At 43.0% G+C, this 27,183-nt stretch overlaps 1 protein-coding gene across 2 annotated transcripts; it reads right to left on the reverse strand.

Annotated features, from left to right (window-relative positions):
- Window positions 1-25: 25 nt before the first annotated feature.
- ptdss2 (phosphatidylserine synthase 2) lies at window positions 26-26,796 on the reverse strand. 2 transcript variants are annotated; one of them, XM_036534784.1, is made up of 13 exons: window positions 25,616-26,796; window positions 20,818-20,919; window positions 19,368-19,450; window positions 17,165-17,232; window positions 11,502-11,636; window positions 10,775-10,825; window positions 9,398-9,511; window positions 6,391-6,509; window positions 5,784-5,898; window positions 5,266-5,411; window positions 4,709-4,894; window positions 4,296-4,318; window positions 3,382-3,450 (listed from the first exon to the last, which is right to left on the reverse strand). In XM_036534784.1, the coding sequence occupies exons 1-12, from the start codon at window positions 25,858-25,860 to the stop codon at window positions 4,297-4,299; spliced, it is 1,386 nt and encodes a 461-aa protein (XP_036390677.1). In that variant the 5' UTR covers window positions 25,861-26,796; the 3' UTR covers window positions 3,382-3,450; window position 4,296. The 2 variants fall into 2 exon arrangements, with proteins under 2 accessions (XP_036390676.1, XP_036390677.1); XM_036534783.1 differs by lacking the exon at window positions 4,296-4,318 and having other exon boundaries at window positions 26-3,450.
- Window positions 26,797-27,183: the final 387 nt, after the last annotated feature.

Genomic DNA, 27,183 nt, shown 5'->3' on the forward strand with positions numbered 1-27,183 from the left:
TATAAAATACCATGTTTTATGTTGCGTTTTTTTCATTTTGTTCCACTCTCATGATCACATTTAATGAAACAAAGTAGAAAATGGCTTATTCTGCGCTCTCTCCCACAGGCAGTGGATGAAACAGGACAAGGAAAAGCCATAACAGATACATGAGGAGGTTTTAGTGTTGTCACATGGAGAAGGGCAAGGATTCACTGACATATAAACATCACCCTAGGCTGTGCAAATTCCCTCTGCATGCAACAAGAGACAAAAATGCTGGTCTTCTGGCTCTAGCAGCCACATGAGGGCTGAATCAGAGGTATAATTCTCTTTCTTTTTTCAGACAGACATTTGCATGTAACATAGGTATAGGTACAACATTTTTGCAATTAATTCAGTTGAAAGGAATTGGGATTTTTTAGGTAGTCTAACCCTATCAAGAAGGTGGTCCAACACTAATAAACTGGCACAGAGACTTTTTTCCACAATTAAAGAGACCAAACATTTTCCTTTGCACTTCTGGCTCTTTTTGGATGCACATTTTTGGACAAGACAACATTTACGCAGCTCCCTCTTGCAATAAATCTGGTCAACTTAACATCTTATCAAATCCACTGCAATGGCATTTGCAGAACAGTTAAAAATAATTTTCTACCACTGTCAATCAAAAATTGGCATTTAATAACAAACAGCCCTCTTCTTCAAAAAATCAGACTGAATGGTGTACATTCACAGTAAGGTAATGGCATAAAGCATCTAGGTCACATCAGGCATTTTGAACTATTTGTACAATGCATCTATAACCTGCCCTGAAGAACACACCTCAGGACAAGGAATAACATTGTTGATTTGTGCACACCTACATCTGCTATAGCAGATAAAACACAATCAATAAAGCACAGTTATACAAAGCTTCCTAGTTTATATAATCTGTATTTTCCATTTGCACCCCGTGCACCATAATTGGATGGGCAACTGCTTAAGTTCAATAATCACGGAACTAGACTGTTGCCTGACCTTGAAATGCTACGGGGTGCTCCACAAATCCTAAACTAGAGTTCAGTTTTGAGGGAGGGGGTCTGTGTGTGTGGGATGGGATATATCATGAGGTTTGAGGAACGTTTCATGGCCCCTGATCTTGTTGGTATGGCTCTCTTGAACTTGTGTTGTGGTCTGACCACAAGACAAACACTGCACTAAATTAAGAACCTGAATCAAAAAAACAACTTTGCCCTTATTCACTTTGTGTAACTGCTGAAATGATGAGTGATAAGCCAGTGGCTCTCTGAAATACTCTCTACTCTCAGAGTGCTGCAGAGGAATATGGCCACAGTATGGTGGTATGGTGACTCTACCATTGACCTTGGGTAATGTGGCCCACCTTGGTTAGAATTTGCCTCTCCCTTTTGGCCAGCTGAAAAGAGCCACATGCTTCCTTACAGGAAATTTGGCATGAGCGTTAAACGTTCCATCGTGGCAGCAAACCTGCACTTAATCCTGCCCCCTCCCATGATGAGTTTTTGGACTTTTCCTCCTCACAATCCCTGCAGGACATTAAACCCATCCAGGGGCAAGAGGGTTAGTGAGTGATTGTCCTTCATTCCATGTGTGTATATATATGTATGCATTTATGTGTTCATCTGTGCATGAAAGTTTGTCTGTATATATAGTGTATGTGTGTATATGTGCATACGTATGTAACTGTGCATCTGTGTTTGTGCACAAACATGCATGTGTGTGCGTGTGCATATGCGCACAAATTTAACTGCTTGTTCTTAACTTGCCGCCTCCAGTTCACTCCCCACCTCCAAGAGAACCCTGCACCCTGTTCCTTCCCTCCCACTAAATCATTACAAACATACATCTCTGTCTCAGACATATTCTAAAGGGCTTAAAAACAAATCAAATATAATTGCAATTCTAAACAACACAGAAAATGACAGGAAAATAATACAACCTGCTGACTGCTTGGAATATAAATATGTGGAATGAACTTTTCGTGGGTGATGGCACCCGTCGGTCGGAGGGATGTGCGTTGTGGGGCATGATTAGGCCATCCTCAAGTGTGGGGTGGCTGTGGCATGTGCCCCGTGCCCATGGTTGAGAAAAGTGCAGCATAGGAACTTACAGACAGGTTTGCACATCAGAAGGAAAAAAGAATGCCCACCGCTCAACTCAGGTACAACACAGGTACAAAGTTATCCCTGCTCTGCCTGAGCCCAGCTCCAAGCCTCTGCCTCTAAGTATTTAAGTTGGAAGGCCAGAAGATGAAATTGGGGTGGACACTGGCAACACCTACAGCAATTTCAGCACACAATCATGTGATGGATGCTTGTCCTGTTGATTTTCCCAGGATACCCTGAGGGCCGGGCAGCTGGGTTGGCTGTGAGCACATGGGCATGGGGTCAGGGGAAGTGGGGACCCTGGGATACAGATGTCTCTTAGTGGCAGAGACAAGAAAATGCAGGAGTGGTGGCGTCCAAGTGTTGCCGGGAGGGGTGCCACAGACACGGGTTCACAGCCAGCTCTGCACTTAGCCTATTACACACCAATTCACAACACACCCACAAACAAACAGACAGACACTTCCAGCCAGGCTGGTTAAAGTTACAGTTCCATCTAATATACAGAGATCTATAGGTATATATATGGTATGAATGGTCTCTACTTCGTCTAATGGATCCTGTACAAATGGTTGTGCCTCTTTCTACTGTTTCAGCCCCTCTAGTGTGCAAGCAACATCCGTAGGATGAAGAACTCACCCAAAGCGCACTGTGTGTCTAACCCCACTCTGCAGCAGCTGAGGCAGCAATATGCAGTGGTGACTGGGGGGTGGCTCCACCGGTGCATGTCAGCTAGCAAATTACAGCCACCAGAGATCCTCCTCCATCAGACCATAAACAACTCCCCTACACCTACTCTATCTACCCCTTTATTATGAATTGCCCTTACATCCCTGTGTTTTCAAAGAGGAGGAGGAGCTCTACTACACAATCTATACCCGCCTTACACACAATAAGAATAAGAATAATAATATTAATAATAGTAACAAATCTCACATTTTTCTCACATTTTACAAGTAAGAGGCAATCTCAAAGCTGAGACCTGCCACTCGCATAATCAGTTTCGCCTTCCCCTGTGTGTGTGATCAGTGGATATTAACAGTGAAAAGCCAGTAGCGGAATGACTCAGATGGTACAGACACGCTCCTGTGTTGTGTCTCAGGATAGCGCAGCCAATTTGCTGCTCTAATGTAATCTCCACCCCTCTCCCACCCCCACCATCGCTCCAGTTGTCACAGGAAGCAGCCTTCATGACTTCCTGTGCTTCACCGACTCGGAGCTGCCATTGAGTTTGCTGCGCCCACTGGGGGCCGTGTTGCCGCTGCCGTCGCCGAAGGTGCGCTCACGGTCCCCCACTCCCTCCTGCTTGCGGCGCCGCGTCTCCTTGTAGCGCAGCGTGATGTCCCTGTGGAGGGGGGCAAGGAGAACAGGTTACCCTGAGCTGTCACAGGCACACAAACACTGTCTGCCCACACATACATACGTGCGTGCGTGACACACACACACACGCACGCACATGCACACACGTGTGCACACACACCATACATACACTACATTGTATCTACTCTCACGCACATCAAAACCACAATACTAGCTCATCTGTGTCCGTGAGACTTGTGTAAAAAGATATTTTCAAAACTCTTTTAATGCACCTCTCATGCACTTTTTGCGTCTGCACCACCGCCATGACCAGAAGTGTAATGAGGTGACCTTAATGCAGATGGTTATTCACGTAGACGGTGTAGTGTGAGAGTGAAGCTGTGCATTATTTGTCACTTCTCATCTTTCTAGCACACTTGCTGTTAGGGGAAAATTACTGCGCAGTGTCAGGTGATTGTGGGAGAGGGCAGGAAAAGCATGCTGATTGGCAGGGTGTTGGGCCTGGTGAAGGGGAGGGGGTGGGGCCACAGTCCAAGGCAGTCCAAGGTTCTCATGATGTCATGGCAACGGTCGCCTGGTGAGTTAAAGGGGGGGGGGGGGGGGGGACACATGCAGGATGATGTGGCATCTCTGCTCCCATTGTAACAACAGAGAAACAGCGTAGAGGAGGAGTGTCCAAAACACCCCGAACAAATAAATAAATAAATAAATAAATAAATAAATAAAGTAAAAGACTTATTCAGCAGCCAAAAGGACAATGACAACATGCTGAAGTTGCCCCCCTCTGGGACAGCAGTGACAGAAATGGTGTGTGGGGAACTATGACAAGGTCACGCAAGACAAAATGCCAGCCGCACCTCGCGCACCTACCTCACTGCACATGGATATTGCCCCTGAGGACCACGGGGGGGGGGGGGGGGGGGGGGGGAGAGAACATATAAAGAGTTTTTTTAACATGCAGGATGATACCTACAAAGGTCTGCCAGGGACAGGGAGGGGGTAACAAGGGAGAGGGTGCAAGAGGAAGCAAACCAAAAATTAAAGAAACAATCACAAAGAGGGGAGGAACCACAAGATCCCTCTAGCAGGCCAAGAAAAGCTGTCGACCAACGAGAACTCTTCTCTAAGAGGTTATACATCAGAGTCATTAGGTAAAGGGCATAATCACGACCTGGCTGTGGAGGATGCTGTAGAATAAGACTTGGATAGGGGGACTTTGGACTCTGTGATGGGTGTGTCAGTCATGATGACCCTGGGGGCCCCTGTGCTGCAGAAAGCCTTACCGGATGAAGAACCTCCACAGTGTCCAGGTAAGGATGAGAACGATACCCAGGATCCAGCACTGAGTGACAAAGAAGGGGATGGGCAGCATAATGGTGTGAGGGTCATACTTGACCACAATGAGGAACTCTGTCACGGTGATGGCCGCCACCAGCCATGCTTGCTGGCCCAGCTTCTTGTGGAACTTCCTGGAGAGGCAGGCAGGGAGGGGCAGAATTGTAGTGAGGAAGAAGAGGTTCTCCAGGTTGTAAACAAATCCCTATACACTCCTTCATCCTGCATACCCTCAGTCCTAGAACCCCGCTACCTCATACACTCACTCACACACACACACACACACACACACACACACACACACACACAGATATATACCTATGTATGGATGCGTACATTTAAACACACCCAGACAGCTCACACACATTACATCCATGCCTGCACACCACAGGCACAGGCGCACGCGCACGCGCACGCGCACGCGCACGCGCACGCGCACACGCACACGCACACGCACACGCACACACACACACACACACAAACTGTCCATCTTGTTGGAACTCACGGGTCATCCATGAAGTCATAAATCTCTCTCATGGCCACACCACCAACATTGACAAAGAAGACAAGACGAAGCAGGACCAGGTAATGTTCTGGAGGCATCCAGAGCACAAACTTCAGGTAGAACGTGTTGAGCTCGGCCAGCAGGAACTGGAGAGTAGAGAGAGGAAATGAAAGAGGTGTAGGTAGAGAGAGAGGGAGAAAGAGGAAAAAATGGCTGTCCGGGGGAAAGAGACTGATCAAACAGTGTATTGCAGGGAAAATCACAGGAAATCCAAACAGAAGAACAATTCCTACTCTCCTGCTCAAAATCTAAATTAGACACACACCTCCCAAAACTTCACAGAACACCACCACCAAACTGTGAAAAAATAAAAAACAGTCCTCTTAGAAGAGGTGGAGGGAATAGGTACAATATGCCAATGACTGCTTCAAGACAAGGGACAATAATACTTAATTCATTCCCTACTCTTCACATCTGTGTAAGGCAAAGGTCACACCACTCTCTGACTGGAGACTCACCATGAAGATAATCCCGCAGACTGCCAGCCACCTGCGCAGGTTGGACGCAGGTTTCCATTCAAACTTGACCCAGCTGTAGGGGGTAAACTGGAAGGCGATGCGTTTTATCTTCCCCCTGTGGATAGCTTATTCTTATTATTGCTGAACTACATATACACCAAGCATATCTCAATAACCTATCAACAGTCATGCCATATCAACAGTTATGCCAGCCCCCTGACTTCATCCAACCAGAAAGGCATTTTTAAGTTTTTTGCTCTGATTTTTATTTTTTGTAGGTACAGGAGAGTAAGATTTTATGGGCTCCAAAATATAAGGAGCCACCATGTGTTTCTAGTGATTCAGAGATCTCAACCAATCTTCTTTTGGTATGGAAGGAGAGGCCTTTTGATTGGTAAAGTATGATAGCCCCACTCACAATGGTTTTCATGAAGCCCAATCAAACATTTTATTCAATTCCATACACTGGTAAACTGGTGTTCTGTGTAATATTTCAGGGGAAAAATTGAATTCATAATAGAAAATGAAAGACAAATCCATGTAGTAGTTACTCTGAGTCCTGTGGGTTGCCTGTATGATGTGAAACTGATGATAAAAGTGAGCATACTTGTAGGTGGGAATGTTCCACAGGCCCTGCCACTGGTATGGTTTCATGGACAGCCAGCCCAGGGTCTTCATCCCACAGTAGATCCCCAGGCCATTACACACCAACACGTCCATGATCCACTGGGAGAGAAGTGAGCAAGGGGCATTAGTGAATAGGGCTGTCGCAGTGAAGGAATTTCCCCTGCGGTGCTTTAGGGTGGCTCAACACCGCAATATGCGGTATTACCACCATTTTTTTTTTTTTTTTTTTGCAAATTACTTCATTTATCTTGATTTTAGTGCTATATAAATAAGCTTCATTGTTAGGCTATTATTAGGTATATTGTTGCTTTTTAAATGACAAAGATGACACAGTTTTAAAACAAATTAAATGCCGTAAAACCTCCAATAAACGCCGAGGCGTTTATTTGCTTTAATTACTTAACTTTACCGGCGTTTATTGGAGACTCGGCGATAAGAGACCCGCGTTTATTTCACCTAAAGCCCTCAGGCTTCTGCAAGTTATTGGTAGCTGAACTGACCAGGAAAATTCACCATGTAGCCCGAGTCTCCCAAGTAGCCTACTTAACAAACATACAGCGCTCTTTGGTAGCAACTCAAACAGGAGTCACTAATAAAGTAAGTTAAACATTGTCATTGCAACGTATGATGGGAGAGCACAGAGTCTGTAAGAATAGCAAAATCACTGTGAATTTAGGCTACCATGGTCCGAAAGACAGCTTGTTTTGTTTATTTATGTTTAATATAATTCGTGAACAGATGTACATGCATAAGGCAAATTGAATTAATTAAACAACCTCATTTAGCCTAATATAAAAAATTGTGTTATTTCATTTTTTTAGCCAAAAAAAATAAATAGGATTACTGTAAGCATTTTAACCCACTGCTCTTTTGTTTTATAGTCACGAAAAATAAATATAATTTTGCCCGGTGTTTATTTGAGGCAGGCATTTCACTGAAAGTGTCGCGCATACAGGCGATTGTAAGAGGGCTGCGTTTATTGGAGCCTCGCCTATTACTGGAAGTTTTACGGTACTTGTTTACTGTTAAATGCAGAACACAGAGGGGCAATGAGGCACAATAAGAACGCAAGGTACGCTACACGCCTTTTCTCCTTTATGGAAAAAAAAAATAGGCCCAGCCCAGAGGTCGGCAACCTGTGGCTCCCGAGCCGCATGCGGATCTTTAGCCCCTCTAGTGGCTCCGTAGCTTTGTCAAAAAATATGGAAGTGAATAACATTTAAAAAAAAAAAACATTTTGCTGTCATTGTTGTAGGCCTAAAGTCATCCTTACATTATCCAGTGTTCAAAATTTATTGCGTGATATTCGTTTCGAGAACAACGAATAACACATGAACACACGAACACACACTACGGTAAACAAAGAACAACAACCGTATGCTTTTGGTGTTTCCTGAAGTCTGGCACAATAGACCAATACTTCCGTGTCGTCACACAGGGGGCTGGTGGTAGAAAGTGGCTTTGGCTCCCGTAGACTTAACATGCAAAATTCACGACTTTCTCAGTGTTATTAAATAACTTTACCATGTTTATATAATGTCGATTATATATATATATATTTGCATTGTAGCAGTCACATACTACCAAATATATTCTCACCAACATGATCACATGAGTAACTTTAGAGATTTATTTTAACGCGGGTTTTCCCCCATAAAGATAGCTGACCGAATGCGTGTGTCAGCCAGCACTTAACAGTCACCGACCGTCTTGGCTAGTTTCGAGGTAAATTAACTTATTGATTATGTAAGTGCCTTAGATAAAACATAAAATTTCACATTGGGATTTCGTAATATTACATCTGAAAGCACAACTCTTCGCTATTACTATTAGGCTACTGGGGATCCGTTGATATGTGGCTAAACTGCTACCTAGCTGCTAACTCTAGGTAACATTACTAGCCTGCAGAGTCCCCATACAATCATATGGTCTTCCCCGAATCGGACACGTTACCTTTACATTTTTTTTAATTGTAGGCGCACAGAATCGTTACTGTAGACAGGTATTATTTAATATACATCTGACAGATTATGTAAAAATGATAAAATGTAAGATTACACGATGATAACACAATAAAACACTGTCGACAATGGTCAATTTTCTGTTGGTACTAGTTAGGCTACTGCCTGGTGGCTTTCTGCCACCAGCTAATGCTCATGCGCCGCAATGTCTGTAAATATAGGAAATGCAAAGTTAAAATACCAAATAATCATAAATAGCCTACCGCAGCTACCTTGTGGTAAAACATATGAATGAATGCTCATTTAGACCTTTTAGCAATGTTGATAGGCTAATTTAGACTGATACACTGTGGTAGTCTACCTGCATTTAAAGGGCTCAAATAGGCTATTTTTTTTGCGGCTCCAGACAGATTTTTTTTCTTTCTGGCCAAAATGGCTCTTTAGATAGTAAAGGTTGCCGAACCCTGGCCTAGCCTATAGCCTAGGCTAGATATAAACTGTCAAATAAAAATAAATAAAGGAAATTGTTTAGGCTAAATCTTAAGTGCAAATCTACGGAGCCCCTAAAGGGACATCAGCAAAAAAAAAAAAAAAATAGGGGATGAGAAAAAAAAATTATCGATTTAATTTTTTTTTTCCTCAACCGAAATAGTTCCTCATGCACACGTGCAGTAGTGCGGTTGCTTGCAATCCCCTGTGGTTGGCTTGTCAGTCCCACAGTATTGCAATATTGCGGCTATCGCGACAGCCCTATTAGTGACATCAAACTAACCCAGATGGACTAAACCCATTATATGGCAAGAATGCCAAAACAGGAGTGTTTACGTGTGTCAGTGGGGAACAGTGTGCATGTTAGTGTAAGCTGGGGTATGCTAATATACATTAGTGAGTGTTAGTTTAATTATGTACATCATGTACATAATGTGCATCATGTGTGCTAGTGTGGAATTTCATCTTGGTGTGTGGTGGTGTATATTAGGGTGTGCATTAGTGTGTATCAGTGTGTATGTGAGGAGCACTGCTTACATGGTCCCACCAACACTCAGAGAAGTTGGGCAGCTGGTGCTCCAGGCTGTACTCCAAAAACTCGAACATCACGCTGATGATCATGCACATCCACCAATCTCTGATCATCAGGGTCTGCCACAGCACAGAGCAGAGAGCACATTAATCATTCATTTACACCTATGTATCTGCTTATATCGCCACACAAACTACCATTATTAGTGCTGTCCTTAATTAGAATTATTGTTATCCACCACTAATCATCGCTACCAAAATGTTCACTTTATGTATAATACTAGAAATGTCAGTTGCTAAGCAGTCACACACACACGCATGCAGGCACGCACGTGCGCACACACACACAGAAGCTAACTGAAACACACACACACACACAAGTACTCACACGCACACACGCATGTGTACACGCATGCGGCTAACCTGAAGGTTCTGAAACTTCTAAGATGTGCTGACTGGCCAATACTCAAAAAACTTTCCAATGCCAAGTGCATTCTTTCACTTCCCTTTTTAAGACTGATTAAAACAAAACAAATTTAAACTAGATTTGTGTGCATATCCTGAAGAAAATGCCCTCCCTGTATAATTTATGCATGTAGAGCCAGAATTCATGGAGATATGGCAGTGTAAAAAAACTTATTTTCAAATGCGGAAGTGGCATACTCTTGCTGTTCTCTTGCCTATTGTTTTAAATGGGGGTAAAATTTTGAACATTGTGAGAATTTGCACAGGTTCACCCTTATTTTGATGTACAATTTATGTGTGGAGAGCCAGAATTGACAGAGATACGGCAGTTTAAAAAAAAATGTTTTTTTCAACCAGACTAATAATAATAAGGGACAACCACACTAAAAAATCTTTGCAGCAACGAGCAGAAAGCAAGCATAGTGTGAATCATTCACTATTTAACATCATTTCACCTCAAGCCACTGTGCACCTTCTTCATCACTCAAATCACTCTATAGACTCTCATAATCTTTACTGCTGCAATTTATCGTTGTGCCTCACAACATGCTGGGTACACTGCCTGTATTATAAATAATGACAGCAACAGCTGTCATTGTGTGTGTGTGTGTGTGTACGTCTGTGCGTGTGTTGGTGTATTTGAGAGTCATGGTCAATTTATCTCTCTTTCAAGATATACCATGAATACCTTGAAAATACCATACCATGAAAATGTGATTACTCTAAACATTGATAAGAAATCAGAATGTGTTTACATGTGTAACCTCAAAAGGAATTTTTAACAAGTGACTATTGTGCTGCTTACAAAATGTACATGCATCACAGAGCCTTCACTACACAATCAAGGCAACATCATCGGTGAGATACTAAGTTGGTGAACTCCATTCAAAAGTTTATAAATGTCTGACCAAAACCTACCTTGATGTACCATCCCAGGAAATGGGCAGGGACAAAACCATCCATCTTGTCCTGAAAGACAAACAGACACTTTCATTGAATGAACAATAGTATGGAACTGCTAATATAAGAGACGTGTGGAATAACTGCAAAAAATGGGACAAGGATACACTCAGGCAGTACACATACATATTCAGACAAAAGATAATCAGCTACTGGATAAGACAGTCTGGTTAGTGGCTGTAATCTAATGTAATGAGGTTAAGTGCATCAAAAAAAGCATTTAGTAAGAGGAGCTGAATGCTCAAAGGTTTCTCCTTGACCAAAGCCCTGAAACACAGCACCTCTGAGCATCTCAACAACCCACACCGAGGCGGTGTGGCCACCTCCCTCAGGGGAACTGAGCACTCATGTGGCATTTAAAAGCCAACTGCCAACCAGCGCTAAGCAGCTCTAATTATCCTGCCCGTCCCCCCAGACAACAAGACCAAGAGCAGGCGGAGCAGAGCAGCGTGTGGTGGAGAGGGGAGGGGCCTTAGAGTGCCAGCTCTCTAGAGTGAGTCTGAGAGGGGAGATACTACCGTGCCTCAGTGGAAGACGCAGATGCAATCTGTAGTCCCATCAGAAGGTGTGCTGAGACGCTGTTACCAAGGTGATTATGAAGGCTGCCCAAGTTTTCTCTGCTATACAGAAGAACTAACAAAGCAAGTTGCAGACAGTGCTGGGGGGATCGGGGGGCAGGCCTTACCCAGATGTTGTGGTAGGGGTCCGTGACGTTCCCTGGGTCATATATGAGGCAGTTCCCTCCATAGTCACGCTCTGGCAGGGGCACGCCTAGTTTGGGGTCAATGTACTTCATGAACTGACGGCCATCATGGACTGTCTGAAGAGACAGAAGGAGAGACAGTCAATGGAGATGCCCAGTTTAAGAGGGATGAAAAAAAAACTCCCTCTTAAAAAAAGCTTTCTGTATTTCATCATTATACCCATCACACACATTCAACTCCAATTAGGGTCTTAAAAAGACAGAAAATGAGCATAATTCCATTAATGATGCCTGGCAACATAGGACGAACAAAGGCTAGAACCTGCTGACTCAGTAGGTTAAGAGGGACTGTCACAAAGCTGAATCTTATGCTTCCATAAAATAAAAGAGGATCAGATCTCCAGACCTGGAGTTTATCATGCGTCTTCTCTTCTCCTCCAGAATCTTAGCATACGATCTGTTTCTCCTGTTATCTCAATCCCTTTCTCCCCCTTTCACCTTTTTTTTTTTTAACTTAGTTTTTATTACAGTTTCAGCAACTTATACAATCATATTCACAGTTTTTCCTACCGTTTTTTTTTTTTTTACATTTTTCTTCAGCTGTATCCACATGGTTTATACATAGTTTAATATTTTAACAATTTAACAATAAAACAAAAAGAAAAAGAAAAAAGAAGGGGGGGAACTGTGTGTGAATGTGTGTAGGGTTATAGGTGTGTGTATATGCATAAAGAGATATGATGAGTTGAGAAGACTTGGATCACTTCTATGTGTTAATATAGCTATGACAAGGCTCCACCTTTTAATAAATACATCTCTTTGGAGTCTCAAAGAGTATGTTATTTGTTCCATCTGATGAATTTCCCATACTTTCTCAGTCCATATATTGTATGTCGAGGGGTCAGGTTTAAACCACTTAATTGTGATACATTTAATTGCTGCTGTTAGCAATATTTGTAAAAGATATTTCTCAGCTCTTCCATCAATGCCTTCTGGTGTTACTCCTAGCAATGCCACCTTTGGATCTTTTGTGAAATTTTTGTGGAATACTTCTTTAAGGGCCTCAAACACATCTTCCCAAAATGTCCTTTCTTTAGGACATGTCCAAAACATTTGTGTGTTACAATTTCTCCAACATTTGTTTGTTGGGCTCATTTTCGCCACTATTTCTGGTGTCTGGAAAAATCTCGTAATTACCTTCCATTTAAATTCCCTCCATGTACTTGAATTGGTTACTAGGTGTGCTTCAGAGCGTATTTCTTCCCACATGTCCTGTGGTATGTCTGTATTCATTTCGGTTTCCCATCTCCCTTTTATCTGTAGTGTATTATTCAGATTCATGCCTAAAAATATTTGGTAAAGATGACACAGACCTTTCTTATCCCTGTTCCGTTTGTAATTTTATCAAGAACTCTTCAATTGGAGTGGGCTCCAGGACTTTATTCCATTCTTTATGTTTTGTTAAAAAGTTCCTCAATTGTAAATATCTGAAAAAGTCTGTATTAGGAAGGCTGAATTCCTTTCTTAACTGATCAAATGATCAAAGGCAGCCATCCTTATGGAGCTTTTATAGATTAACGAGTCCATACGCTGACAATTTTCTAAAGCCTGCATCTATATGGGAGGGTACAAAATCCTTTATGAATCCAATATTGGTTAGTGCTAAAATTACTTTAGGCAATCCAAATAATAATTTTATTTTCCTCCATATTTTTAGTGTGACAGTAGTCCATTCACCCATTGAAATTTCTCTTAAGGGGAAATCAAGAAAAGGCAAGGTCTGCAGGGGCCTCGTACAAAGACTTTTTTCGATGTTGAGCCAGCATGTACATGAAAGATCCTGAATCCGTATTGTTAAAGGTTTTAACTTTAAAAGTAAAATCTCTGCCCTTAGGGAATCTACTTCTCCAAACATCCACCAGGCCTGACTCTGTCGATAAGTGTTTAAGCATTTTACTCATTCTAGAAGTAGGAGTTTTGGAGGTGGGTTGTCTATCCATAAGTTGAGACATAACACGGTTGAAGTCCCCTCCTAGCAGCAGAATACCAGAGCTATGCTGTAGTATTATGTTAAAGATTGTATTAATGAAGCCAGGCTCATCCTCATTTGGAGCATATATGTTCATGAGAGAAACTTGTACTCCATCAATTAGTCCATTTACGAGTATGAATGTCCCCTCCGAGTCTTTGTGGACTGTAGTTGGTGTAAAATTCACCTGTCTATGTATCAGAATAGATACTCTTCTCTTTCTACCCGATTGCTGTGATGAGTAGAAACCTTTGTCTGCCCAAGATTTTGTTAAGCCGTTTTTACGTATGAACACTGGACAAGGTCCGGAGAATCAGGTGTGGAACTTGGCCGGAATTGCCCTTTCACACATGTAGCACACAACAGGAGATTGTCCGTGACAGACGCATTCTCACCTACAGGAAATACTCCGCTTTGGTTTAGGTGAGGGGCGGCGCCTGGGTAGAGTGTGCAGGAGGCAGGACATGACGCAAAAAGTACGCTGCAGAAATCGCAGTGGCTGTATTTGAAAATGCCTACTGCATACTGTGTGCTGCGTACTACACAAGTATATACTGTATACTGCATGCTATTTTTCAGCATAGTACCCAGTATGTGACCATTAATAATTACATTTGTAGTATGCTACAATGTCGCTTAAAATCATTGCGAGTCTAGAAACGTCCAGATTTCCTCGTGGTAATTTCCAGTTAAACACCACTTGCATTCTCACAAGTGAAAAGTATTTACGAGATCATCTAAAGTATTCGCGAGTTGAAGTATTTTCAGTTTTTTTCTTTTCAATGTCTTACCTTTCGGTGGTACGGGTACATAATGTGGCACGGAGGAGGAGAAGGCAAACATAGCTATTATACTTTTGGGTAGCCTGTAAAAAAAATCACATATAGCCATCCAAATGGTGCTACTGGTACACATAATTTATTATTAATTATGCATTTATTATAACAATAAGATAAGTTTTTGTTGTTGTTAGGTCACCAGTTCACCTATCTCACTATACCTATCACTATTACTTAGCTACAGCTTAGCTACTAACCAGATAATAAACTACTAACCAACGTTATTAATCATCGTAAGAGATACGTTTTGGCAGTATAGCTGTAGCTAACTATCTCTTTAATGATCATTGGACTCAAAATAGCATATATTTGGACAAATCCGCAATGTCAACGAAACAGTGGAAAGCTATGTACAGGCACGTGGAAAAGAGTACGAGGCAGATGTTTGTATTCTTCCGGTTTTGCGCCAGTCACATAATAGAAACGTCATCAACACGCCCACTCGCTTGCGGTGGATTCTCCGGAACACTGTCTGCTCTATTCACACATGGGCTCACTCCGACATGAGGCGGACTTTTTACTAGGGAGCTGGCAGAACAAAGTCCATCACATGTCCGGTCCAACTGATTCGGACATTTACGTTCTCACATACAGCTCCTCCGGCTAAGGGCCAGATACGTTCCGGCGTCCAATGCATGTGTGAAAGGGGCTTAAGTTTCTCATGTTCTATTTCCGATAGGTGGGTCTCCTGTAAATATGCTATTTGGCAGTTGGCCCTTTTTAACTGATTAAGAATTCTCTTTCTCTTTATAGGACTATGAAGACCTTTAATATTATAATTTATTACCTTAAGTGATCCCATGACTCAAAATTACAATAGGGAAGATTATTAATTTAGTCCATGAATAAGGCGATGGGGAGGGGCAGAAGTAGAAGAGAAAGTTGAGAGTGGAGCGTAGTATACAATATCTATGTGAGTGATTGTATAAATGCAAGTGAGTGGGTGTATGAAGGTAAATGGGTGCAGTAGGTTTGGGTGGGGGCAATAGGGGGGAGATGGGGTGTCTAAACAAGAAAAAAAAAAAAAGAAAAATCATAAAAATAAGACACATATATAATTAGATGTGCCGATGAAATTAAAACATTATATGTGAAGTAACTGATTTTAGGCACAGCAGTATGATCTCCGTAATGTATAAACCTTAACATAGAACATTTGACATTTGTACTGGGATAGGGAAAAAACCAATTTCCCTGTTGCTCTTATTCCTACTGTAGGATCCCTGGGGAACAGTGGGATCTGAACAGACGGGATCTGAACAGACAGGACTGAACATAAAGTTAGATAAACCATGAACTCAACCATCATTAGTGTCCGATTAGTCTTTGGGACAAGGTCCCAGGCTGCAAGTCAGAACAGGCAGCTGTGCGAGCAGCCTTTGAAAATGCTCGCCTTTGTCTGGATACAAAACCAAACAGAACAACTAAGCTATCAGTGGTGTTTTTGTGTTCGTATATCATTTCCCATATAAAATAAGGATACATACGATCAATTCTCCATCTCCGTTGCTGGGACAACATTATTCTTTACATCGGACATGGCTTTGATGGTGTCCACGAACTCCTCCTCTTCATTGTTGTGGGAGATACGGAATCTGGCAGGGAAGAGTATTCCAAAACAAACGCCTGGTCTATCTCAAAGTATCTTCCTGACATCTGTAAAGGCTGCTCTGGCTTTAGCAACTTTGGCCGTTTAGTCCTGGAATATGGTGATTGGTTTGCCATTGTAGTTGAGTCGACAACTACTGTTACGGGCTTTCCTCAGGATTTCCATGGCGTCTCCACTATTGTGTAGTTTTGCAATGATTATGTGCGGCTTATCTCCCAGCTTTCTCTATATCATGCTGTGGTGTGAGCTCTCGATCTGTACCTCTTTGTCCAACTGGAAAACTTCCTTAAGAAGTTTGGAGATTGCTGCGGGAGAGATCCGGGTTGCTCAGCGACCCCCACAATCCGAATGTTACCCCTCCTCATCCTCCCTTCCAAGTCCTCACATTTTTCTTTTAGATCTTCTACTTGCTTCTTAAGGTCTGTTACAGTGGTTTACAGGAATACTACCTTACTCAACGGCTTTCACATTAGCTTTAATGTGTTCAATTTCTGTGTGGATTGCGGCTGTATTGTTGGTAGATTCAGTTTTCAGTGCCTTTATTTCCTTCTTTAACGTTTCAAAATCATCCACCAAAGCACTCTTCAGCTCTTCTTTTATTACAGTGGATATGTCTATCCTTAGGGAGGTGAGGATATCGGCTTTAACCGATGCGATGTCCGTGTTCAGACTTGCCGCGGGTGCAGGTGGGGCTGGGTCGGAGTTTTCTGAACTCTGCATCGAGGAGTTGTTGGGCCTTGCTTTGGACTGGCCACTGTACTTGTATTTTCAATTTCACTGTCCTTTGACTACACTTTGGTTTATTAATGATAAATTTTGAGCATTTTACACACCATTCAAAATGTAAGTGTTGTTCAAGTATGGACTTAGTAAGGATTCTGCAGGAGCTCTGAGGGGTGCGTCTTACTCTATTTGTCACTCACTAGCACCCCCCGTCACCCTTTTTGATGTATTCGAGACCAAGGGGGCAGAGCTGGTCAATGCTAATCAGAGAATGAGGGTTCTGTGTGTGTGTGTGTGTGTGTGTGTGTGTGTGTGTGTGTGTGTGTGTGTGTGTGTGTGTGTGTGTGTGTGTGTGTGTGTGTGTGTGTGTGTGTGTGTGTGTGTGTGTGTGTGTGTGTGTGTGTGTGCGTGCATGTGTGTGTATGCGCACATGCATGTTTCTCACCTGGAAAAGGATGAAGATGAGGAAGAGTTCGTAGACGACAGTGACGCACAGCCAGAAGCGCCAGTATGCTGTGGAGAGAAGAATTGTGACCACGGACATTAATTTTCAAACCACACAAAGCTGAGTCATTCTGGATAGCAGCACTGACTATTACCAGGATAAATTACAGAGGAACATGAGGGGTACCAGAAACACAGCTTCTGAGGCTTCTGGATCAAGAAGTGGGGCGGCAGTGTAGCATAGTGATTAAGGAGCCAGACTTGTAACCGAAAGGTTGCCAGTTCGAGTCCCCACTGGGGCACTGCTGCTGTACCCTTGGGCAAGGTGCATAACCCACAATTGCCTCAGTAAATATCCAGCTGTATAAATGGATAACATTGCAAAAACTTGTACCCTATGTAAGTCGATACAGCCATCTGCTAAATGCCAATAATGTAATGTAATGAAGTCATTGACACACAGTAGCCATATTTGGACCAATCACAATGACCGGAGCTTGACTGGAATACAAAAAGGGGGCTAGAGAGCAGGGGATGGGTGGGATATATCTGAATGAGGCCCATTTTGGGTATTCAAAGGAGTCCTCAGCCCAATTCTGACTGCTCTCCATGCACCCATGAGCTCCCACTAAATGTCAATTTAGGCACTTTCTGATAATCCATGTGCTGTGCTATCATGTGTATACATCTAAACTACATCAGATTGACATCATGCAGTTCTCAATTTGAACAGCCCTGGCCGTTGTGGACAGCCCTGGCCCAGCCCTGGACTTGCATTCGGCCAGAGTATGTAGCAGAGAACTGTAACTACAGCACACTACAGTGATGAGGAGCAGGGCATATAGCCCAATGGCTGCTGGTTAATTTCCCAATTAGGCCGCTGCTGTTGCACCCTTGGGCAAGGTACTTAACCTGAATTGCTTCAGAAACTATCCAGCTCTGTAAGTTGATAACATGTAAAAATCATATGCTATGTCAGTCATTCTGGATGATAATATGTAATGTACGCCCTTGTAACGTAATGTGGCTATAATGTAATCTGTGATGTGGTTACCCACAATTCATTCTTGAACTGAAATGTAACCACTGCAGCTAAAATTTTCAATATAGTCAAAAGGGGTCCAATTTCTAAAATGAGATCATGGGGGGAGGGACAAAAACCTTCCGTTGAAACTCACACTGTCACACAAAGGCCCAGTGAGCATTTATGAAGGCATGGGACTGGTTGTGCAGGCAAAACCAGATGAGCAGCCAGGATAACTACAAACATGTTGCCAAGCCGACACAAGCAGGAGCCTTTGTGGTACCACCAGGGCCAGGAGAAACCACAATGTCACAGCAGGGACTGAATGCCTTTGCTGCCACACCTAGTTCCAATCATCTCCACAAGCAAGACCAGTGTGACCCCCCCCCCCCAATCTCCATTAGAAGGAGAATGTGAATGCCCCATTTATTCACAGAGTAGGCCTAGCTCCTGTATCTGGCTCAGACATCCGCAATGAACAACACTAGGCAGCCACAGGAGCTTCTAGCTTCTCCGTATCTGTTGCGACAGGAATCTCACTGCATGTTGGACTAATTCAAAGAGCTAACACCGCAAACAAGCCAAAGGGAAGCTCTTTATTGCTGATGGCTAGCTGCAATGGTATAAGGACTGTGCACACATAGAAGCAAACTGAGTGATGAGCTGCTTGTCTATGACACTAACCACAAACAGAACCCCCCCCCTTTTTGTTTCTGCTAGAACAGGGAAGGCGAAAAGTGCGCGTGCTGATTAAGGTCTCACTGTTCTGCCTCCCTAAGCAGGTCAGCGTGGTTGGCGCTGTAACGGAGGCTGCTACTGTGAAACGCCCTGACAGAGGCCTCTGGGACATTTGCTGGCTTTGCTGCTGAGGTTATGTAATCCTCAGGTGCATCGCAGCTTGTTTGTGGAGCAGAAGATATATTGATCCAGGATCAGGGTTCGCCTCTTAGACACAGAAAAGAGTTCGAGGCCCCTATGAGGCAGGGATATCCTTTCACCTGGGCTTGCCTGAGTGCTCAATAAGTGCTTTGGACCGGTGACACTCACCCTAATGAAAGAGCCAGGTGCCATTGATGGAAAATCTCAGATACATGAAGATACACATGAAGATGCACATAACATTTAGAGGTCTATGTGCGTTTTTGTGTGTGCATGTGTATGTCCTGCTGTTGAGACGTACCTGGATGTGGTCTAGTAAAGGGTCCATCTTTTGCTTGCGTCACCCCAAAGCAAAGGAAAACCAGAATGCTGGCCACAATCCCCCTGAGAGCACACAGACCAACATGAACACCAAGGCACACACTGAGCCTCACATTTTTTTCTCTCTCACACACACAGACACACACACACACACACACACACACAGACACACAACTCTCAGAGGCATGACAGACAGAGAAAGGACAAGGGCGTACAGAGATCTGGCCACAATACACACATGCCCACACACACACACTCACACCTACAGACATGCAGAGAGAGAGAGAGAGAGACACACTCACAGACCTGCTGCTCATAAATTAGTCACCTCTCTCCTTAGTTGCCACTAATGACCCAGCTGAACCAAGGGTTCATGTTTATGTTCAGAGGAAAAAGTATACATTGCATCAGGGTTTCCACTAGCATTTTTTCTTGCTGTTCCGGTGTCCGGAAAAAATTTATTTTACCGGACAAATCTGAAACTTACTAGTCACATTTGAATAACAGTCTATGTTACAAATGCAAATATAATGTATACCTAGGTTGACGAAAAAATGACAATAACCTCAAATAAGTTTGACTATTTAATGAACAGTAAGGATTAAGCCAAACGAACTAACAATTGAGTAAAACCTCAACATTAGCCGCTAAAATGTAGCTACGTTTTGTATGAGAATTATTACCAGATATTTTGACCAACAAGTTGTTAATTTATCAGTTTTCTAATAAATTTTACCAGGCAAAAACCGGTAATTACCAGCTAACGGAAACGCTGATTTGCATGTCTCTTTTGTTTATGATAAGCGGTGGGGGTGACACATAATATTACACATAATAAAGTACTTGCATAGTCTAAAAGCACAGCTGTGAGTGGAAATGGCAGTCTTTTCTGCAAGCATCCATGCACAGAAAGTGTTTTGGAGCTGCAGTGGACAGAAATAACTGTTCTGGTTGGAGAGAAGGGACTGTCCCTGTTACGCGACATTAGCTAACAGGATTACTCCTGGTCAGTGCTGCCCAGGCCGGAGCTCTGCCCCGAACCTCCTGCCTCTGGGTCATGCAGTGTAATCCAACACCTCTGCATGGTGATTAGTCACAGATACCCATCACAACCAATCTCTCCCCTACATCACTTTCCCTCTCTGTTCCTCAAACCTGAGGTGTGTGTGTGTGTGTGTGTATACGTCTTCCTCTGTACAGCACCAAGAGGCATCAGAAAACTGCTGTGCACTGTCCACTCCCTAACCTCTGAGTCGGCCAATCATGGTGCATGGTATCCGGCCCTGCCAGCACTGCCCAAAATCAGTATCATTTTTCACCCCTTCTCTGGTGTGACATATGCTAGGCTTTGAAGTCCCATCTAGGCTTTGAATCCATGACCCTGTGAGTTGGTTCAATGGGCTGTGGTTACCAAAGGCAACTGTGCTGACCTCTTGGTGTTGTAGGCAGTGTCTTGGGGTGTCTCTTCCAGTAAGGTGACATAGACCAGGGCGCAGGTGAGAATGAACAACACAGTGAGGGTGTGAGCTCTCCTGTAAAGAGAGAGAGAGAAGGTAAGAAAAAAAATCACAAGAGTTCAGTTTCCCAACATGGTCCACTGTTTTTCGTAGCTTCTCCTTTCCTAACATACATTATTACCTGTGGTACGAAAGAAAGAGAGAGAGAGGAGTAGAGAGTGAGAGAGAGAGAAAACAAAGTGGGTTTTGTTTTAATGGGTAACAGAGTTAAACACTTTAACTATACTGATTTGCATTTATGTGTTCTTTGCATAAATGTTTGTTTTGGCACATGTTTGTTTTACTGCAATGTGTATTTGTCATGCTAACAAAGCTTACTGAACAGAACTGAGAAACAGAGAGAGGGACAAAGAAAAAGAAAGAGTCAGAGAACCTGAAAAACTGTTTCCAAACTGTGACAACAGTTTTGGGATTGCAAATAAATATGAGTGGCAACAATACTGGGAGTCCCGTGATGACAAGCCTGCTGAGTTCAGCTAGATGTGCCCAGTGGAAGCAAATTCACTGACAGAATTGCCCTGGCATGTGGCCAACACAGACTGTGTGTGGTGTGGTGCCAAAAGAATGCTGCAATGGAGAGAGGTAAACAAATAGGACCATGGGGGCTCTGACATGTCATTACAGTTGTCCCACAGTACCCCAGAGCCCTAGGGAAGAACTCGTCTGCTGGTATTCACACCCAGGCCAGGTATGGGCCTTCAGGGTTACTCCTTATCACATCTCATCCAGACATTAGTGCTAATTCTCCACTGGAGCTGGTCACACAGGGCTCCTTGCAGTCATCTATTATTAGGTAGCTGATCAGTAGAAACAAGGTCTTCACTCTCCGAAAACCCAGAACCATTCACACCAGTTTTAGTTTTTGCCCATGCAGTTCAGTTTTAATTGGGTTACAAATGCGGGGTTACAAATTGAGGAACAAATGCCACAATTTCACCCCCACAATAATGTTCAGTTGTTGGGCCAAGTAACTTAAGTGGTGCAATGACATTTTCAGTGCAATGTGAATGGAGCTGTAAAAATGCAGGCATACATGTGCAAAACACCCCCCCCCCCCCCTTCAAGAAAGCCACATTTCAACAAACATGTTTTCTCTTTGCTTTCCAGCTCTTCCTTGAAACCACCTGAAACCACCTTTTGCAAATAAAGTATCATAATTATTATGATTAAACAACAAGATGCTGTTTTTTGGATATCACCTGCTATAGATCCCAGAGGACCATGGAGGAGCTCCTCTGTAACCGCAGGGACAGGATTTCCTTGGAAACAATAATCCAGCACGGTTACTTAGCACTGAAGCCTTTATAAAGTGTATACCTTAGTGGTGGGTGATATAGCAAAAATATCATATCACGATTTTTTTCAGGCAGGATCACGATCCACGATCTTATCACGATTCTTTTTCATGTTGTTTTAAGACTATTTTGCAAGTTACTGAACAGTACAACCAAACTAGTTTAGTTTCATTCATTCGGCATTTGGAGTACAGCCGTGGAATGGCCGTGTTGGAAAAATATTTGCAGCTGGGTATCTCGTACCCAGGATCAACTATTTTTAGCAGTCTTTTGAAACCCTCATTTTCAACCGTTTTTATGAGAATCATATCCTTGGCCAGGTAAAATGTCACCGCATCAGTTACCTCTTTCCAGCACTTACTTGTCCTGTCATACGGAGTGCCTTTCTCAAACGCCTTTGTTAAGATGTGTTTTAACCAAACACAACGCGAAATTTACGAGCGACGCGAGTGCATGAAAACTCAATGGCAGGAGGCGAATGGGCGTAGTTAATCACGATTTATTGGTGTGTCAAAACAGATTTGGCTGACAAAACTTTGGATGCTTGTATGAGCCATAGAACTGCAACTGATAGAATGTGCACAGTAGCGTGATACTAACGATCTCTCTGTAAAGACAGATCGTAGAGACATTTTAATCGTTCATGATCTAATATCGTCATATTGCACACTCCTAGTATACCTATTAAGATATTACCACTCAGCATCACCAAACAGGAGACACAGGCTTAAACAGATGAATCTGGATTGTTTACTGAATTATATTACTCATTTCTGCCTACATTTTTAAAAATCATCTGATTTTTTACAGCTACCCTTGAATTTTAATTTAGTAATACATATTGAAGCATTATAATGTCATAGTCATCAATGGAGAAAACCCTGCCCCTCAACTTTGACAGTACAGACTGAGGACTGTTCCATCAGTCTTATCTGCACTCTATCACAATTATCAGCGAACAGAATTTCTCCCCACTGATGAACACATTTATGCACATGTGCAAAGTCCTGCCAATTTAAAACGCGCCTTGTGTAAGTATGTCACTGACAAGGTAAAGAGGAGAGTAAGAGAGAGAACTGCAGAGCACACAACTGCAATGCTGCTGGACCAGGAGGAGCAGGCTGCTAGCCTAGGGGTCAGATAGGTGCCTGCTTGCATGCCACAGGCTGAGGGACAGAGGGCTGACCTCCTGCAACAGCGGCATTTCTGTTTGTTCACAGAAATTGAAGAGATTGTTTTGTTTAAATGGATATTACGCTTTAGTGATTCAATATCGTTATCAAAATTCATTGTATAAAAATTGCAAAGCAAAAAGTAGACTATTATTATGGGCATGCCAAAAAGTTGAATTTGAATTGAAAGCTAGAGACAGAGAACATAGCAAGGAGACAATTTCAGCTCTCACAGGTATGAAGTCAGTCCACATTCTTGCCAACAGCCACTGAGCAGGTTTCACAGCATATGTGACATCTGGGAGGGGTATGGGGTAGGGTGCATGCTGGTTGCAAAGTCAGAGTCACAGTGCTAAGTCTCTGTTTTGTTTATCTTCAGCTTTTAGCCTGTTTTGCTGGCAAGTACCAGTGAAACAAAAAAAAAAAAAAAATCAGGCCAAGAAACGGAAGGGTGGAATCTCACACAGTAACACTTCCCAAGTCTGGCCTGCATGACAACTGGGATCTTTAAACTTGTGAAAACAATTGGAGCAACAACAACAAAAAAAAGATACATTATGAAATGCATTTGTTGAGGCATACTTCACCAGAGCCCTCACAGATATCTGATTATTCCAAACAGGCACAACAAGGCCAGCCTACCTCAGTAACCCTCCAGGTGCCCCTTCACCTTTATTCCTGTATCCTTCCAGCAGTCTGCACAAGCACACTGTTTTCTGACCTGTGGACATTGTGAAATATCATGTGCACTAACATTCCCACCCAACTGAAGGATTCTATGCACACCTTTTCAGGCTCTGTGCTTTTGTAAAAAAATAGCATCATGTTTGAAATGTGACATCGCTCAAACACTACAGTGTGGGGTCTCTCACATCCAAGAGATGGTGGCTTGCTCCCATAATCTCTTTGTGTCCATGTATCCTTATGTGTTTGCAGGTAGAGGTGTGTGTGCATGTTGGGGGGTGGGGGTCTGACTGTCTGTCATGGCATGTTAAGACAAGAATCACCTGCAATTTACTGAATAGATAACTGCAACGCCCCCGCCCCCCCCCCCCCCCCCCCCCCCCAGCTATCAGGCTACATCTGTCCCGGCTTAAAGTCTTTAGCGGATCCCAGTGCACTTTCTGCTGAAGAGGCTAGGGTGGAGATACAGACGTCCTAGACGCTTATGACACAAAGGCGCATACTGGCCGGCTTCCATCGCAACCTGCGCAATGGGTGGTATTGCTGCAGTCGCAGTGATATTTAAAGGGCAGAACCGCAAAAACGCGAAAACAAGCAGCTGGGCCGTGTGCGCGGTGACACACCCGTTCGACTTTAAAATAGAGGTTCAGTTAAGTGGAAACAAAAGCCACGCGGCCTCAGCAAATCTAAGCAGTCGCCACCTAGGCTACTAAACGATTAAACCCTGAAGGTATTACACCGTTATATAAACCTGTTCAATCTAGCTGAAATGTTTTGATGCCTTGAGTAAGGACGTTTTGTTTTCATTTTTGAGAATGTTTCCCTGTAGTGTAAATGGTAGCTGATAACACTGATGTCACAGGTGACCACATAGCAAAGTGGCTACATAAGATACGAGCTTTGAGCCGCTGAGATTTCCATATCCGGGCACCATTCTCGGCTTTGACATTCACCTAAGTTGCAATCCGTAACCTTGAAACACGGAGCCATCAATTACGTACTGAAGTTGCACTCAACGAAGGCGACAGTCCCCGACTACACAGTTCGCTATAGCGAACATATTCTTACACATAAAATGCAGGCACACACGATTTTCGTATTGTGACCTACTTTTGGCAGGCACACGCACCTTCTCCTCATGAAAGCAATGAAAACAGCCGAAAGCAGCGTTTCACAGAGCCCATCAATTAATGACGCGCTTGAAACCAAGTGCAATAAAATGAATCTTTTGCCATTTTGTTGGAGTGGTTCATTTTGACCAGCTAAATCTGTCATTTCATTGCTGACAAATGCAATCATCTATTATTTCACATCTGCCAAATGTAATGCACACTAAAAGTCTAACGACTAAATATACTGTTAAAATATATCCAATCTTAATGTAAACAGCACTGTAGTTAATCGATAATGTAGGGAATACTGGCCTATCTCTAGCCATTCCATCAGAGAAAACATTAAGCCATCAATAGCTAGCTACGAACGATTTCAATGAAAACGAGCAAACTATGGATATTAAATATAGCAATCAAAAAGCCATTTCATATTAGAGTCCCAACTCACCAAAAGAAGGTGTTTGTTCCGTCATCAAATACTTCTGACTCAGTGGTCCGCCTCGCACTGTTCTCCCGTAAACCCTGCTTTGCAGACTTGGGTTTGGTTGTCGATACTGGTGTTGCTGGTACTGGATCGTGGGAACCGCCGGCCAGCGTTAGATCGATTGACCCGTTGTTGACCTGTTCCTCCGCTGCGGCAGATCTGCAGCTCGCGAAGACCACGTCGCTTTTTTTCGATTCGGGTTTAGCCATTCCTTACCGAATCACTCAGTCACCAAAGAGCGTATGAGAGCTAGCAGGCTGGCTAGAAATATAGCTTGATAACCAAACACGGTATTAATTTGTCTTCTTTCACTGCGTGTCATCCACAGGAATGGCCCCACCCGGCGACAAACAGCATTTAAACTCGAATTAGAGACACACTTCTCTAACAATCTGACAGACAGGGTAATTGCAAGCCAGCAAGGTAACGTGAAGGTGTCACTTGTGATGTTGCACAGACTCGTTAGTTATCCGGCTAGTCTAATACTAGTGCCTGGCTATCTTATATGGATTTGACTTTGCGAATGACCTGGTTAACTTGTTACCTAGCAGTTACCAAGTCCCTTTTAATGACTAGTGACCAGCTAATTATCTACCCTCCCTCTATTTGAGAGAGCATACACCTAACAATCTAGCTAACCAGCGTCCGTCATTTATAGAATGTCAAGTTGTAGGTTAGGCAGTTATTTAGCACCGAATATTAAACGTTTCACTGGCACAAGTAAACATTATTTTGACATGATAAAATCACATACCGTCTAACTAACTGGGTATTAACATTTCAAGCTGATGCAACACTGTGCTGGAAAACGCAGCTATTAAGTTAAATGTCTAGCTAACTAGGCCGCTGGTTTGGTGAAGCATAGCTGAATCGAGCGAATTTGAATAAGACAGTCCACACGTTAGTTTTCTCTCAAAAACGCAGCTACCTGTTTAGCTAGGTAGCTAGCTAGCGATCACATGCACGACAATTCAGCACTGACGAGAGGAGCTAGGAATCGTTTTCAAGCAGTAACTACTTCTGTCGTCTGTCAAGCTATTATTCGTTCGAAAAAACACGTATAACAGGCAAAACAAACAGTCTCCCAGCTGCATCAATTTGTTACATCAACAGCAATCACTGCTTCAAGATGTGTTAGAGTCACCCGCGACTAGTGTTACTAAACTGTGCTCACATGAAAGGATAACACGGAGAAATTGAGTCCGTTTTGGCTGTCGTCACTTCCTTCGATGTCGTGACGTAACCAAACCGTGTGCTAAACGTCATTGAACAGTGACCAACTTGGCAAAGTCAACCAAAGAGGATTGAGTAATTGATAACCGCCTGTAATGTCAACTCTGTCGTTCGGTCTTTCGTTTGTGAATATATGTGCTTAGCCAAATGTTTTAAATCGAATTTCCAGTTGTAATACGTGATTACTATTTTCAGATATGCTGTAAGAAATAGTTGATACATTTCCACATCCAAGTGCCAATTCTCCAAAAATGACTAGTGTTCACTTTTTAGGCATCTCTGAAATATACTGAACTTGT

This window comes from Megalops cyprinoides, chromosome 8 (genome assembly GCF_013368585.1).
Source record: "Megalops cyprinoides isolate fMegCyp1 chromosome 8, fMegCyp1.pri, whole genome shotgun sequence".
Lineage (NCBI taxonomy): Eukaryota > Metazoa > Chordata > Actinopteri > Elopiformes > Megalopidae > Megalops > Megalops cyprinoides.